At 38.3% G+C, this 12,819-nt stretch overlaps 1 protein-coding gene across 1 annotated transcript in view; it reads left to right on the top strand.

The window, feature by feature from the left end:
* Positions 1–11,702, top strand: part of MCUR1 (mitochondrial calcium uniporter regulator 1) — a 34,245-nt gene extending 22,543 nt beyond the window's left edge. The window contains 2 exon segments of the mRNA XM_074944809.1: positions 2,585–2,699; positions 6,326–11,702. Coding sequence (XP_074800910.1) covers positions 2,585–2,699; positions 6,326–6,381 — 171 coding nt within the window. The 3' untranslated portion in view covers positions 6,382–11,702.
* The last annotated feature ends 1,117 nt before the right edge of the window (positions 11,703–12,819 follow it).

The raw sequence follows: 12,819 nt of genomic DNA, 5'->3' as shown, positions 1-12,819 counted from the left end.
AGTTATTTTGAGAACTTTTGTGTGTTTCCTTGTCCTTATCATGGAAAATCCACTGCTCCATCAGGCTTGAAACTGCTGGGTTTTTCTACCCTTTCTAAATCTGAGCCCAACAAAAGGATCCTCTCTATCCTCTTTGCTCCCCCATCCACCTCCACATGCAGTTTGTCTGTTGGCATCCTCAACAGGTGCAACTAGTCAACTGCATTAATGTGACTCCCCAGTCTTCTGCTTCTGTACTCATAAACAGAGATTTCCTTGATAGCTGTCTGAGAACTCCTTTCCTCAGGAATTTTTGCTATCTTCTCCTACTGTGGTTTGTGTCAGCAGAGACTCTTTGGGAGAGCACCTTGAGGAAGGTAGGGGACTCCAAGCCTAACAGTAGATCCTCAGCTGCTTCAGGTGTAGTGTGATATCCAGCCAGCTATATCAAATGGCTCTTGTTCAAATGTTCACCTCTTTGCACTGCCAGCCCGCACCTGGGCGGGGGAGGGAACTGGACTTGTCAGTCTTCAACCTCTCTGTGTGCAGAACTCATTTCAGGATGGAGATTTAAAGATCTGGAATAAGAAATCTTGGGAATTTATTTCTTAAATTTCATGGATCTCAAGAATAATCACATTCCAATTCATTCCTGCCACTAATGGTTCCTATATTTTACATTCAGGAATAACAACTATCATAGCCAAGCAGTGAACTTTAGTCTGTTGCCCAGCCCTGGGGTGTTCACAAAGTTAATGATTTTTCTCCTATTCTGAAATAAGAGAGCATCCAGTTCTACCACTTTCTGGATAATCTGCTAGCAAAGGTGCAATCATATGAGCTTTCCATGTTCACCAAATCATCCAGTTCCTGGTACATAATAGATTCATAGTGAATCATTAGAAGAGCTCCCTTACCCCACCTTAGGAATTCCAAACCAACCTGGGTCTTGTGGTACTGTCAGAGGAGAAATTTGACATAACACAAGCTGCAATTCCTCAGCACATCAGTGCATTCAGCTGATCCATATGATAAAGGCCTGTGAGGGAGGGAAAAGTACCTTGAGTACTCCAACTTTCATCTCCTTCAGAACTTCCCAATCAGGCATGGAGGTACCTGGTTTAGGATATGGACTGTGTGTTGATAGTCCCTTCAGATGTCCAGTCCCTTCAGTAGTGATCACAAGGACACAGCTTTGGCAGATGTACCAGCAGTGTGCATGGCAACCAACACCAACTTTCGGGAAGGAGAGCTCAGATGGAACATGAATCGTGGCATGTGATCTCCCCAGGAATCCCAGCTCCACATCAACCTCCTGGAGCTGTGGAAAGCAGGAAATGCAGTAGTCAGCTTCCTCCCAAGGGGCCTTTTGAGAACTGCAACTCTTCGCTTGGAAGGTGACAGCAGAACTACTAGGCTCATATCAACTGTCAAGATGGAATTGAAAGTGAAAATCTAAAAAGAGAGGCCAGAAAATTCTTCCATAATTGGAACATCTGGGTCTGCCCATCAAAGCCACATACATCTCTGGCAAGCCCAACAGTCATGTTGATTTGCTTAGTTGTTTTAAGCAAATGGTATAACGGTGGGAGCAAACCAAACAAAAACTCGCTCAGATTATATCAAGGTGGTTCTTTCCATGGTGGGGATGTTTACAAACCAAACCAACAGGAATAGTGAGATTCTGCTCCTAGCATTAGCTCCCACAGGCCTGGAGAATGGACACCATCTCATTTCCCTGATTAAGCTTCCAAGAGCATACCTTTTCTCCTCAGAAACAAGGTGATCAGAAAGATCAGCTAGGATGAAGCCTCAATAAAGCCAGATCATCCCTTACTAGCCCAGGCACCTTTGTTTTCCCAGACTGGTACATATTCAATATGTCCACCATTCATTTATATTGACAGTTTCTCAGCACCTTGTTCACCTGAACCTCTTCAAGTTATGATACAAATCACCAACAGCAAAGAAGGGAATGCTGATGTTGCATCCTTAACTATAATCTAGTGCTGGGTTAAGGAAGTGGAGAGATGAGTGAAATAAAAATGGGGCCAGATTATATATTTATTTTGGCAAAACTCCCATTTTACTTTGTTGGAAATTTGCTTGAGTAAGGATTGCAGGATCAGGCACAAAAGCTGTCGGTCAAGTATAGTCAGCATGAATTTTTAAAGACAGACTACAAACCCTTTGAATAGGATTTTATGATGGAATCGACAGCTAATTGTAAATTTGATATGAAGTCACCACTGTAATAAATCCATCAGGAAATATATATGTTTTATAAGCTTTTTTAAAAAACACTACAGCAGAGCAGTAAGTTTTATACTTGTATTCACCTAAATTTGGCAGCACGAATTTTCAGTACTATAAGGGAAACCTCTGGCTTCTTAAGAAATATAACATTACTTTATACCCCTCCCTCTAAGAAGTATTACTACAGAAGCCTCCAGAGAAAGGCTGATTCTTAGTTTTTAATACATTGTTAAAGTACTGAATCTGCAAGAGTGAAGGGAGAGCCAAAAAAAGTAATTCAGAAAGGAAACAGATTTAGTTTTAAGGTTAAATTGTGTTCAAATAACTTAATACTCTGCTTTGTTTCTAGCATGCACAACAAGACCGAGCTCTAACTCAAACAGATCGGAAAATAGACACAGAAGTTGCAGGACTGAAAACAATGTTGGAATCGCACAAACTTGATAATATTAAATACTTAGCAGGTAAGGAATTCTGACAAATATATGCACGCATGTTAGAGTTGTGTTCGACTCTCTTATTAAAGGCCCTGATTCAGCAAGGTACTTAAGCACATTGAGTAGACTCATTGACTTTAGTGGGATTATTTGTGTGCTTAAAGTTAGGCACATGCTTACTCACTGAATCATGCTTAAATTTATTTACAATGCCTGCCAAGAGTGGTTAGCGGTGTAAAGGAGATCTATCCATTAATTAGAACAGTTCAGCTTGTATGATTATTGTCCTGTGTATATATACATGCCTTGTGCTGAAGTACAGTTTTTCATTTTCGGGCATTTGTATGTAAAGAACACTTTCATAGAACTGTAAGGCTGGAAGGGACCTTGAGAGGTCATCAGATCCAGCCCCCTGTGCTGAAAAAGGACCAAGTAAACATAAACCATCCCTGAAGATGTTTATCCAACCTGTTCTTGAAAACTTCCAGTGATGGGGATTCCACAACCTCCCTTGGAAGCCTATTCCAGAGTTTAACTCCCTTTATAGTTAGCAAAATTTTCCTAATAGCTAACCTAAATCTTCCTTGCAGCAGATTAAGCCCATGACTTCTTGTCCTCTCTTCAGTGGACATGGAGAACAATTGATCACTGTCCTCTTTACAACAGCCCTTAACATATTTTAAGACTGTTATCAATTCACCCCTCAGTCTTCTTTTCTCAAAACTAAACATGCCTAGTTTTTTTAACCTTTCCTCATAGGTTAGGTTTTCTAAACCTTTTGTCATTTTTGTTGCTCTCCTTTTGACACTCTTCAGTTTATACACGTATTTCCTAAAAGCCTGGAACCCAAATTGGACACAGTACTCCAGTTGAGGCCTCATCAGTGCTGACCAGAGTGGGACATTTACTTCTCACATACAATATTCCCGTTAATATACCCCAGAATTATATTAGCCTTTTTCACATCTGCATTACATTGTTGACTCATATTCAGTTTGTGAACCTTTGTTACCACCAGATCTTTTTCAACAGTACTACCATCTAGTCAATTCTGTAGTTGTGCATTTGATTGCACTTCCTGAGTGAAGTACTTTATACTTGTCTTTATTGAATTTCATCTTGTTGATTTCAGAACAGTTCTCTAATTTGTCAAGGTTTTTTTGAATTCTAATCCTGTCCTCCAAAGTGATTGCAACCCTTCCCACCCTGGTGTCATATGCAAATTGTATAAGCATAATATTACATAATATAACATGTTTCTTGTGTTATTGCTTACATCATTTTCATATCCTGACTTTTCACTATGTATTTTTTGGCTGTAAATATGCAATACTACTAAATGAGTAGGTTTGCTGTAGAGATGTATTGATTTGAGCATGGTTATTGATAAACCTATTAATATGGTTCTGTCTCTCACACTAGTACAGTTATTATTCATATTTTTCATAACAGGATTCCTAACCCATTGTAGGAACATTGCCTAAAGAGGTACTCTCATTTGAAAATGTGTCGGGGGAGTAAAGCTCTTTCCCCTACTTTGAAAAATACATTGGTCTCCTATGTTGGATCTTAGGATTTTCAAAAGTACTATAAATATTGCCAATTACAGGCTGGTAATTGGGCAAATTGGTTGAAACTATAATGAACAGAATTATCAGACACATAGATGAACACAGTTAGTTGGGGAAGAGTCTACACGGCTTTTGTAAAGGGAAATTATGCCTCATCAATCTATTAGAATTTTTTGAGGGAGTTAGGAAACATGCACAAAGGTGATCTAGTGGATATAGCGTACATGGACTTTCAGAAAACCTTTGACAAGGTCCCTCATCAAAGGCTCTTAAGCAAACTAAGCAGTCCTGGGAGGAGAGGGAAGGTCCTCTCATGGATCAGTAACTGGTTAAAAGACATGAAACAAAGGGGAGGAATAAATGGTCAGTTTTCAGAATGGAGAGAGGAATATAGTGTCGTGTCGTCCGTCTCCCCCCCACCCCTGTGGATCTGTACTTGGACCAGTGTTGTTAAACATATTCATAAACGATTTGGAAAAAGGGGTAAAGAGCGAGGTGACAAAGTTTGCAGATGATACAAAATTATCCAAGACAGTTCAGTCCAAAGCAGACTGCGAAGAGCTACAAAGTGATCTCACAAAACTAGGTGATTGGCAACAAAATGGCAGATGAAACTCAGTGTTGATAATGTATATTGGAAAACATAATCCCAACTATACATACAAAATGATGAGGTCTAAATTAGCTGTTACCATGCAAGAAAGAGATCTTGCAGTCGTTGTGAATAGTTCTCTGAAAACAGCATCTGCTCAATGTGCAGTGGCAGTCAAAAAAGTTAATGTTAGGAATCATTAGGAAAGGGGTAGATAATTAGACAGTAAATATCATAATCCCACTATGCCTACACCTGGAATACTGCATGCAGTTCTGGTCACCCCATGTCAAAAAGATATAGAAATATATATTAGAAATGGAAAAGGTACAGAGAAGGGCAACAAAAATGATTAAGGGGATAGAACAGCTTCCATATGAGGAGAGATTAAAAAGACTGGGACTGTTCAGGTTGGAAAAGAAACAACTAAGGGGGAGGGGATATGATAGATGTCTATAAAATCGTGAATGGTGTGAAGAAAGTAAATAAGGAACTGTTATTTACCCCTTCACATAACAGAACCAGGGGGTCACCCAATGAAATTAATAGGCAGCAGGGTTAAAACAAAGAAAAGGAAATACTACTTCACACAACACACATTGCCAAAACTATAACTGGGTTAAAAAAAAGAATTAGGTAAGTTCATGGCGGATAGGTCCATCAACGGCTATTAACCAAGATAGTCAGGCATGCATCCTCATGCTCTGGGTGCTCCTAAGCCTTTGACTGCCAGAAGCTGGAACTGGACCACACGGGATGGATCACTTGATATTTGCCCTGTTCTGTTAATTCCCTTTGAAGGATCTGGCATTGGCCACTGTCTGAAGACAGGATACTGGACTAGATGAACCACTGGTCTGACCCAGTATGGCCATTCTTATGTTCGTATGATCACTTAGCATTGCGTAACTACTCTTATTAAAGACAAAGGTAAAAACACTCTTTACTTTTTGGAGGGTGACTGTGAGAAGAAGAAGAGGGCTCACACAGACAGAATTGCAAACTTGTTAAAGGATAAACTTTTCAACAAATTATATTGATCATATCTACTCTTTTTAAGTGAGGTTTAAAAACTATAGTGTTTGCAGGATATTGGACTTTGCTACTAATATTCATATTGTCTTTATTTCCTCATTTTGTAACCATAACTTGTTACGTTGATCTTAATTATTCGGAATGGTAAGCAATGATAGGATTTTTCAATACTGCTGATAGCTTTCCAGCCCATTTTTCCTTCACTCCCTCTTTCCTTCCTTTCTTCTCTTTTGTCATTTTGTGGTCACCTCCCCACTGAAGTTGTGTTTGTACTCTGGAGATGAATAGCTTGTTTTCTTAAATAAAAAATAAAGAATATAGCCATAACTTGTAACAATTCATTGTATTTGCAATTAACTGTTGGAATACTGCTTCCTGAGGGAGCAATACAAGAACTAACAATGTATTCTCGCCTTTTCTCATTCTCACACTAACTCTTGTTTTTTTTCTTTCAGGTTCAGTATTTACATGTCTTACTGTAGCACTGGGATTTTATCGTCTGTGGATATAATAAAGCATCTATTTAAAAGGACATGTGCTCTCTTGCCTTATAAAAATCAAGGATGTTTTCTCCTAGCTTCATTCAGTCTTCACTTTAAAGCGAGTCAATACTATTTTATTTATATTTATTTTTTAAAATAATCTATATTGAAAATGTAACCAAAATGTGCCTGGGAATAAATTGTTCGTGTATCTCAATATAGAGAGAAGATTGCCTCTGGCACAAACCAGGCATAATCTAGACAGCTCTGCCAATTCCCCTCAATCCTGACCTGCAATATCCTTTTCCTATTGTAGTTTTAGAGCCTCAGTTAAGCAGACTGCAAATTATACCAAATGGTGTAGTGACTGTGTGATGTGGTGAAGAATCCACTAGGAATTATATGCCAGACTCTGCTGAGATATGCATGTGCAGTAGCAGTTGTATGTTTCAGAACAGAATTTGGTCATAAATTTAAAATCTCCAAATGTATTTAATTAGTGACTTTACAGCAATTTTGGACGTAGGCCTTTGGAGTGAAACCCTATTGGATTAATGCACAGCCTACACACTTCCTCTTCGTTAATAAAAATGTATTCATATACTTATATTGTAAAGAAATATTTCTTTATCTGTTATGCTAATTTTTAAAGTGTTTGCATCATGGTTTGTTTTCCAAATTGCCGTCCAAACAAACAATTATGTTTCATGAAAACTGTTGTGTAATGAAACAGTGTCTCTATGACCTTTTTGGTTTTTTACGTAGCATTTTAAGAACTCACATTTAGGACACACAAGGTTCTGAAACTCATTGCACATGATGATTTTAAATTTTGTACTAAAACTGGGACAGAAGTTTGAAGAGCAGTAAGATCTAATAGCTTATATTAATCTCTTCTACAAGCTTATGTCGAGATACAAACTGCTCTCTGTCACTGCTTGATTGATAGAAGAGAATTGCCTCTTTTACTCTTGAGGTGAGAATTAAAGCTGATTAGTTCTCTTCTAGGGAGGAAAGAGCAACTGGCTATCACTTACTAGAGTGATCGCCTTAGGGCTGTGGTCACTAAGGGAATGTCTACACTAGCTATTTTCCCAGAAGTTCTACAAATGGTACAGCTCCTCTACTGGTAGCAATGGTAGGAGCACTAATGTAGACTGGCCACTGGTGTGTTTAATCCTGCACAGACCAAGGCCATATGGAATGGTAGTTACGATATCAATGCCTTCTCTACATTAATGCTTCCACTAGTGGTAGCAATGAGGGGAAATTATAGGGAAATGGGACTAATGTGTCCAAGGTCAATCACCAAACAGAACTGCCAGGTCCAATCACTCTCATTAACCTAGGGTCCTGTCTCTCTGCTTAGCTTCTCTTTGTTTTTTTCCTCTCTCTGTGGGCTGATGGTAAAGGCTGGCAGGTACCATACCAGTTTTGCTCCCTGCTTTGTTTATTGAAGTCCTGGCAGGCTGGCTAACTTTTTGTATATATACCCCGGTAGCCATTGAACTTTCTTGGCTGTTGGGGCTATCATTTGTTATACGAAGGCAGAGAGGAGGCCAGATGGAGGTAGAAGTATCTTACAAAAGCAAGGACTACCCTGGACCTAAAGGCTAATGGATAATCATTAAAAATGTAACTCTAAAAATAATCTGAGTTTAATCGCTCTTAATAAAAATAACCAATTGGTCTTTCCTATTAGTGATTCTTAATTTAGTAAACCTTACCTTAGCTGCTAAGAGTTAAGAAACAACATAAATAAAAAGACTTCTATAAAACACTGAAAAGGAGAGAACATTTAAGAGGTAGTGTAAAGGAAGCTAGTATTGCAAAACAACATCCTCCAAATTATTAGCATCTTTTGAATTGGTTTTGTGTTTGTCGAAAAACTATAAAAATTATGCAACTCTTAAAGGTTGTTTTAAAGCTGGATTTTTATATTTATTTTAAATGTCACTATTAAAGTGTCACGCATTATAATTTAGGTAAACGTTAGGTGTGATCTACTTCAGTCTTTTATATATAAAGGCATATAGTGGGAACTATATATTCTTGTTACACTGGAATATAATCTCTGACCAGCTGGATGCCTAAGCAGTTGATGAATTGTCGTAGGATTAAAATATTAGTGAATTGTAAATTTATTCTGCATATTTAATTTAAAATATAAAGTGAATTCTGCTGAAAAGTGAGATTCTTATACAAGAGGAGTCTGACTTTTGCAGTGAAATAAAGCTGCAAGATTATAAGATTTATTTATTTTTTGTTCCAGAAATGGATCTTGAAGGAAAAACAGCACTCTCAATGTTTGCTGTAGACTGGAATTAATAAAGTTCACAAAAAGGGGCAACATACAGAATAGGAAACCTTCAGTATTCCAAGCCTGTAAAGTCTCCAGGTACGGTGCTCAAGGCCATGAAATTTCTAAATCAGATATGTTGTTAGATGCAAAACCTTCATTGATCAGGGAACATGGTACAGTTTGCTATGCATTTAAAAGCCATTGCAGATCAGTTATGATCGTTTCTGACATATTCATGCAAGCTGTAATATCTTTACCTGCATTGGCATTAAAAAAAAGTGCAAAATCCCTTTCTGTATTTGAAAAGCTCAAATAAATCCCTTCCAATCTGATCCTTAAAATCGAAATCCAGCTTACTGATACAGATGAGGAGCAAGCACATCAGCACCCATGAACTAGTTTTTGGAATGTTAAGATTTATATCCAAAGAACAAATAACTACAAGCAGCAACTGGGAAACCCAACTCCAGTGCCATTAATTTTCCATTCCTTAATTTCTCTAAAAGCTTTTTTCTGCACACATGCTACATAATGTCTTCAGTATTATAGCATATTTCTCATCAGCATTTGAAACTTATTTCTGTATCAGATTTCAAAATTTTGCCTTTGTACTGGCAGACCTCATTTCAGAAGGTGTGGTCATCTGGCATAGCTGGAAACTGGGGGGCTTTTGTCTTTCTATAAAATCACTGCAATTCTGAAAGTTTCAAGGCAGCCTACATTTCTATCAATAGTATAGTATGCTGCTAAGGAGGAAATGGGTGTTCAGGTCCTGAGCACCTTTAGGCCAGCATGAACAGACAATTCTGCAGAGGGGATTGTGTGGGGGTAGGGGTTGGGCAGAGAGCGCATTGGAGTCTTCCTCTACCAGAAATACAGGTTGATCCTATAATAAGCCTTGGGGCTCTGGGGAGCAAATGTGAATCAAGGAGGAACTCTCACAAAACAAAATTTACATGTTGTGACAGGGTTGGGCCAGAGGGCTACAGGAGAGTAACAGAAGGCAGATATATTAGCCCCAGGCTAAGTAGGTCCCTTTTCCCTGGGTAAGGTAACAGGGAAGGTTCCAGAACAATCAGGAACTTTCTGGAGACAATTAAGACAGGCTGATTAGAACACCTGCAGCCAATCAAGAAGCTGCTAGAATCAATTAAGGCTGGCTAATCAGGGTACCTGGGTTTTAAAAAGGAGCTCACTTCAGTTTGTGGTGTGCGTGTGAGGAGCTGGGAGCAAGAGGCACAAGGAGCTGAGAGTGAGAATGCGGGCTGTTGGAGGACTGAGGTGTACAAGCATTATCAGACACCAGGAGGAAGGTCCTATGGTGATGATAAAGAAGGTGTTGGGAGGAGGCCATGGGGAAGTAGCCCAGGGAGTTGTAGCTGTTGCACAGCTGTTCCAGGAGGTGCTCTAGACAGCTGCATCCACAGGGCCCTGGGCTGGAAACAGGAGTAGAGGGCAGGCCCAGGTTCTCCCCAACTTCTGGTCAGACATAGGAGGAGTCAGCCTGGACCGTGGGATCGGAAAAACGGCCAAGCTGAGGGCTGCTGTGAAGCTCCAAGGCGAGCAAATCCATCAATAAGCGCAAGACCCACCAAGGTAGAGCAGGAACTTTGTCACAATGTAAATATACTAGTAAGAAGAAGAAGAAACTGAGATGGGAGTTCTTACATTTTTGTTTTTAATTTAAAATCTGTAACCAAAAAAGGCCTCTTTCCTTAGTAAGTTCTAACCTGTTTCTGTTTCCTTACAGCTAAATTACCTAGCCACGTCTCTATTAAAAATCTTAATTTCGTCCTTTTTCAAGTGTGGTGTTAAGGGCTTATGTGCTAAAACCATGAGTGGAGAAAGAAGAGTTGTTTAAAGCTAGATATTTTCTTTGCATTAACTGGAAATGTTCCTTGATTCTTCTATACACATGATCTGCCTTAATGTTAATGTACTGTGTATCTGTCTCCACAGCACCAGAAGCAGTCTATTGCTTTTAACTACATATACCTGATTCCTCTGATGTAATTGCTGAATGTTATTCTTCTTACTTTATCCATTTTTTATATACCCTGGCATAGGTAATCTGCATCCTTTTTCCTATTCCTCTGCCTGTCTATGCCAGCAAACAGTCTAGCCACTCAACGTCTTGTCACTAACATTTTATCTATTAGTCTCGCTTTTAAACTGTTTGCTTCTATTTTAACTGCCTTGGATCTTGAAATTTGACCAAAATATTAGAATAATAATTAAAATCAGGATCATATCTCAGGCCAAAAGTTTGACTATACTAAAAATTATGCTAAAAGCTTTAAAGTGTGATTATGGTCAGTAAATGACCATATAAAATGGCATTTTCTCACTTAACATATGTACTCACTGAGTGAAATCCTGGCCCCACTAAAGTCAATGGCAAAATTCCTTATTAACTTCAGTGGAGCCAGGAATTAACCCTATATATATTGCAAGTCCATGTCTGCTTTACTTCCAGGAAAAAAGTGATTGGTGTGTTGTTTTGGTGTTTTTTTTTTTTTTTTTTCTACTCCTGCTACCACCTGCAGACCCGATACAGCCCAGTTTTATTTTTTTCTATCAGCATAATTGTTAGCTGAATTCCAGTTGCTAATTTGTTGTTACTGGTCACAATGCGTTGGCAAGACTGATTTTTCTCATCCCATTGTAAGTTTTCAGGGCTCAAGTAGAAGGATCTTTTTTGCTTCTAAACTAAGCAAATTCTATTTGAAAGACACTGAACATAGTCACTTTTCCTGCTATAAAAAAAAAAATCTATACTGGAACAGGAATTGTATATGAAAAATAAATCTTTATTCCTTGATCACTTCTTAGTTTCATAATGCATTTTTAATTCTGAGATTTATCAATTCTTATGTTTTTAGTTGTATAGCTATTGAATTTATATTTATATTTTTACAGATTAAAAAAGTGCATTCCATTTGAGCGATTGTTACATTATCAACTGTTCATGTTAAGTGCATAAATGGAAGACTGACCTTTGCCATTAATGAAATGTGTGGAATATTTGGTATTTGTTTTTTAATCTGAAATAAAAGCATATATGCTGGCAAAATGACTTGCCTGTTTTTTATCAAAGCTGATATAATTGAGAAGTTTATTCTTCCTAGCACAAGATTAGTGGAATATACTTTTTTAGCAGTATATCACATTTTACCATTTTTCTGAACATTGTTCCTCTACCACTTCAAAGACTATCATGTTCCTGACAGAAGTTATTTAGAAGTAATTTGTTGCCTTATTCCCTGTAGAGCATTCAGATTTCTGTGTGCCCACAATAGTCTTCACTTGCTGTTCTTTGCTATTGCTTTAGAGGAAATAGGAAGTTTGGTCTGAGTCCTGCCTTTTTCTGTTCCTGTGATCCATTATACAGGCATTTACCTTCATCTGTCTCTTCTGTGGTTAGTTTTCTCCAGATGCCAACTACTGCACCAGATAAGTCAGGTATCCAAATCAGCTTGGCTTACATTACATAAGTTTTTATAGCAACAGAGAAGTCAAATCAAGCATACATAAACTCTGGAAAGTAAAGGTAAGCAGCCACTAAGCTGGTAGCTAAGGAATAACAAAGTATTGTCTACGCTTACTTTCTTTTCTGAGTGACTTGGCACTAAGTGAAGCCTTGTCTACACTACACTAGGAAAACTACATTGCTGAGGTGTTTGCAACATGTGTTTTTTAACTGTTGTTCCTGAAATAGTGCAGAACAACATGGCTAATCTTTGTCTGTGCATGTCTCTAAACTCAATATCCCCAGTAGATGCCTGTTGTCTACACTTGCAAAAATCCACTGTTGATAAGGCTTGGGATGAAAAGTGCTGAACATTAGTGTAGCATTTCCTCACCACACCTCATCTATAGTTTTGGCTAATGTTTATTCCTGTCCTCAAGGTAAGTGAATATTGCCCAATATTCAAACTATGCTAACTTCTCTTTTCCTCTCCTTTGCAGTCTTCCCCTGCCCACCTCCTATCAAGCTCTTCTTTAAAAGCGCAGTGGTTGCTCAGTTTTATTACTGATTTTTGTATATGTTTTAGTAAAGTTGTGATTAACATTAAATGGACAGTCCCTTCTTGCTGTATCTGTAAAATTTCACATTACAGATATTGGGCAGATACTTTTTAAAGGATAAGTTGTGCGTGTACAA

This window comes from Natator depressus, chromosome 2 (genome assembly GCF_965152275.1).
Source record: "Natator depressus isolate rNatDep1 chromosome 2, rNatDep2.hap1, whole genome shotgun sequence".
Classification (NCBI taxonomy): Eukaryota; Metazoa; Chordata; order Testudines; family Cheloniidae; genus Natator; species Natator depressus.
Note: the sequence above shows the minus strand (reverse complement) of the source record. Positions and strands in the feature narration are given on the sequence as shown.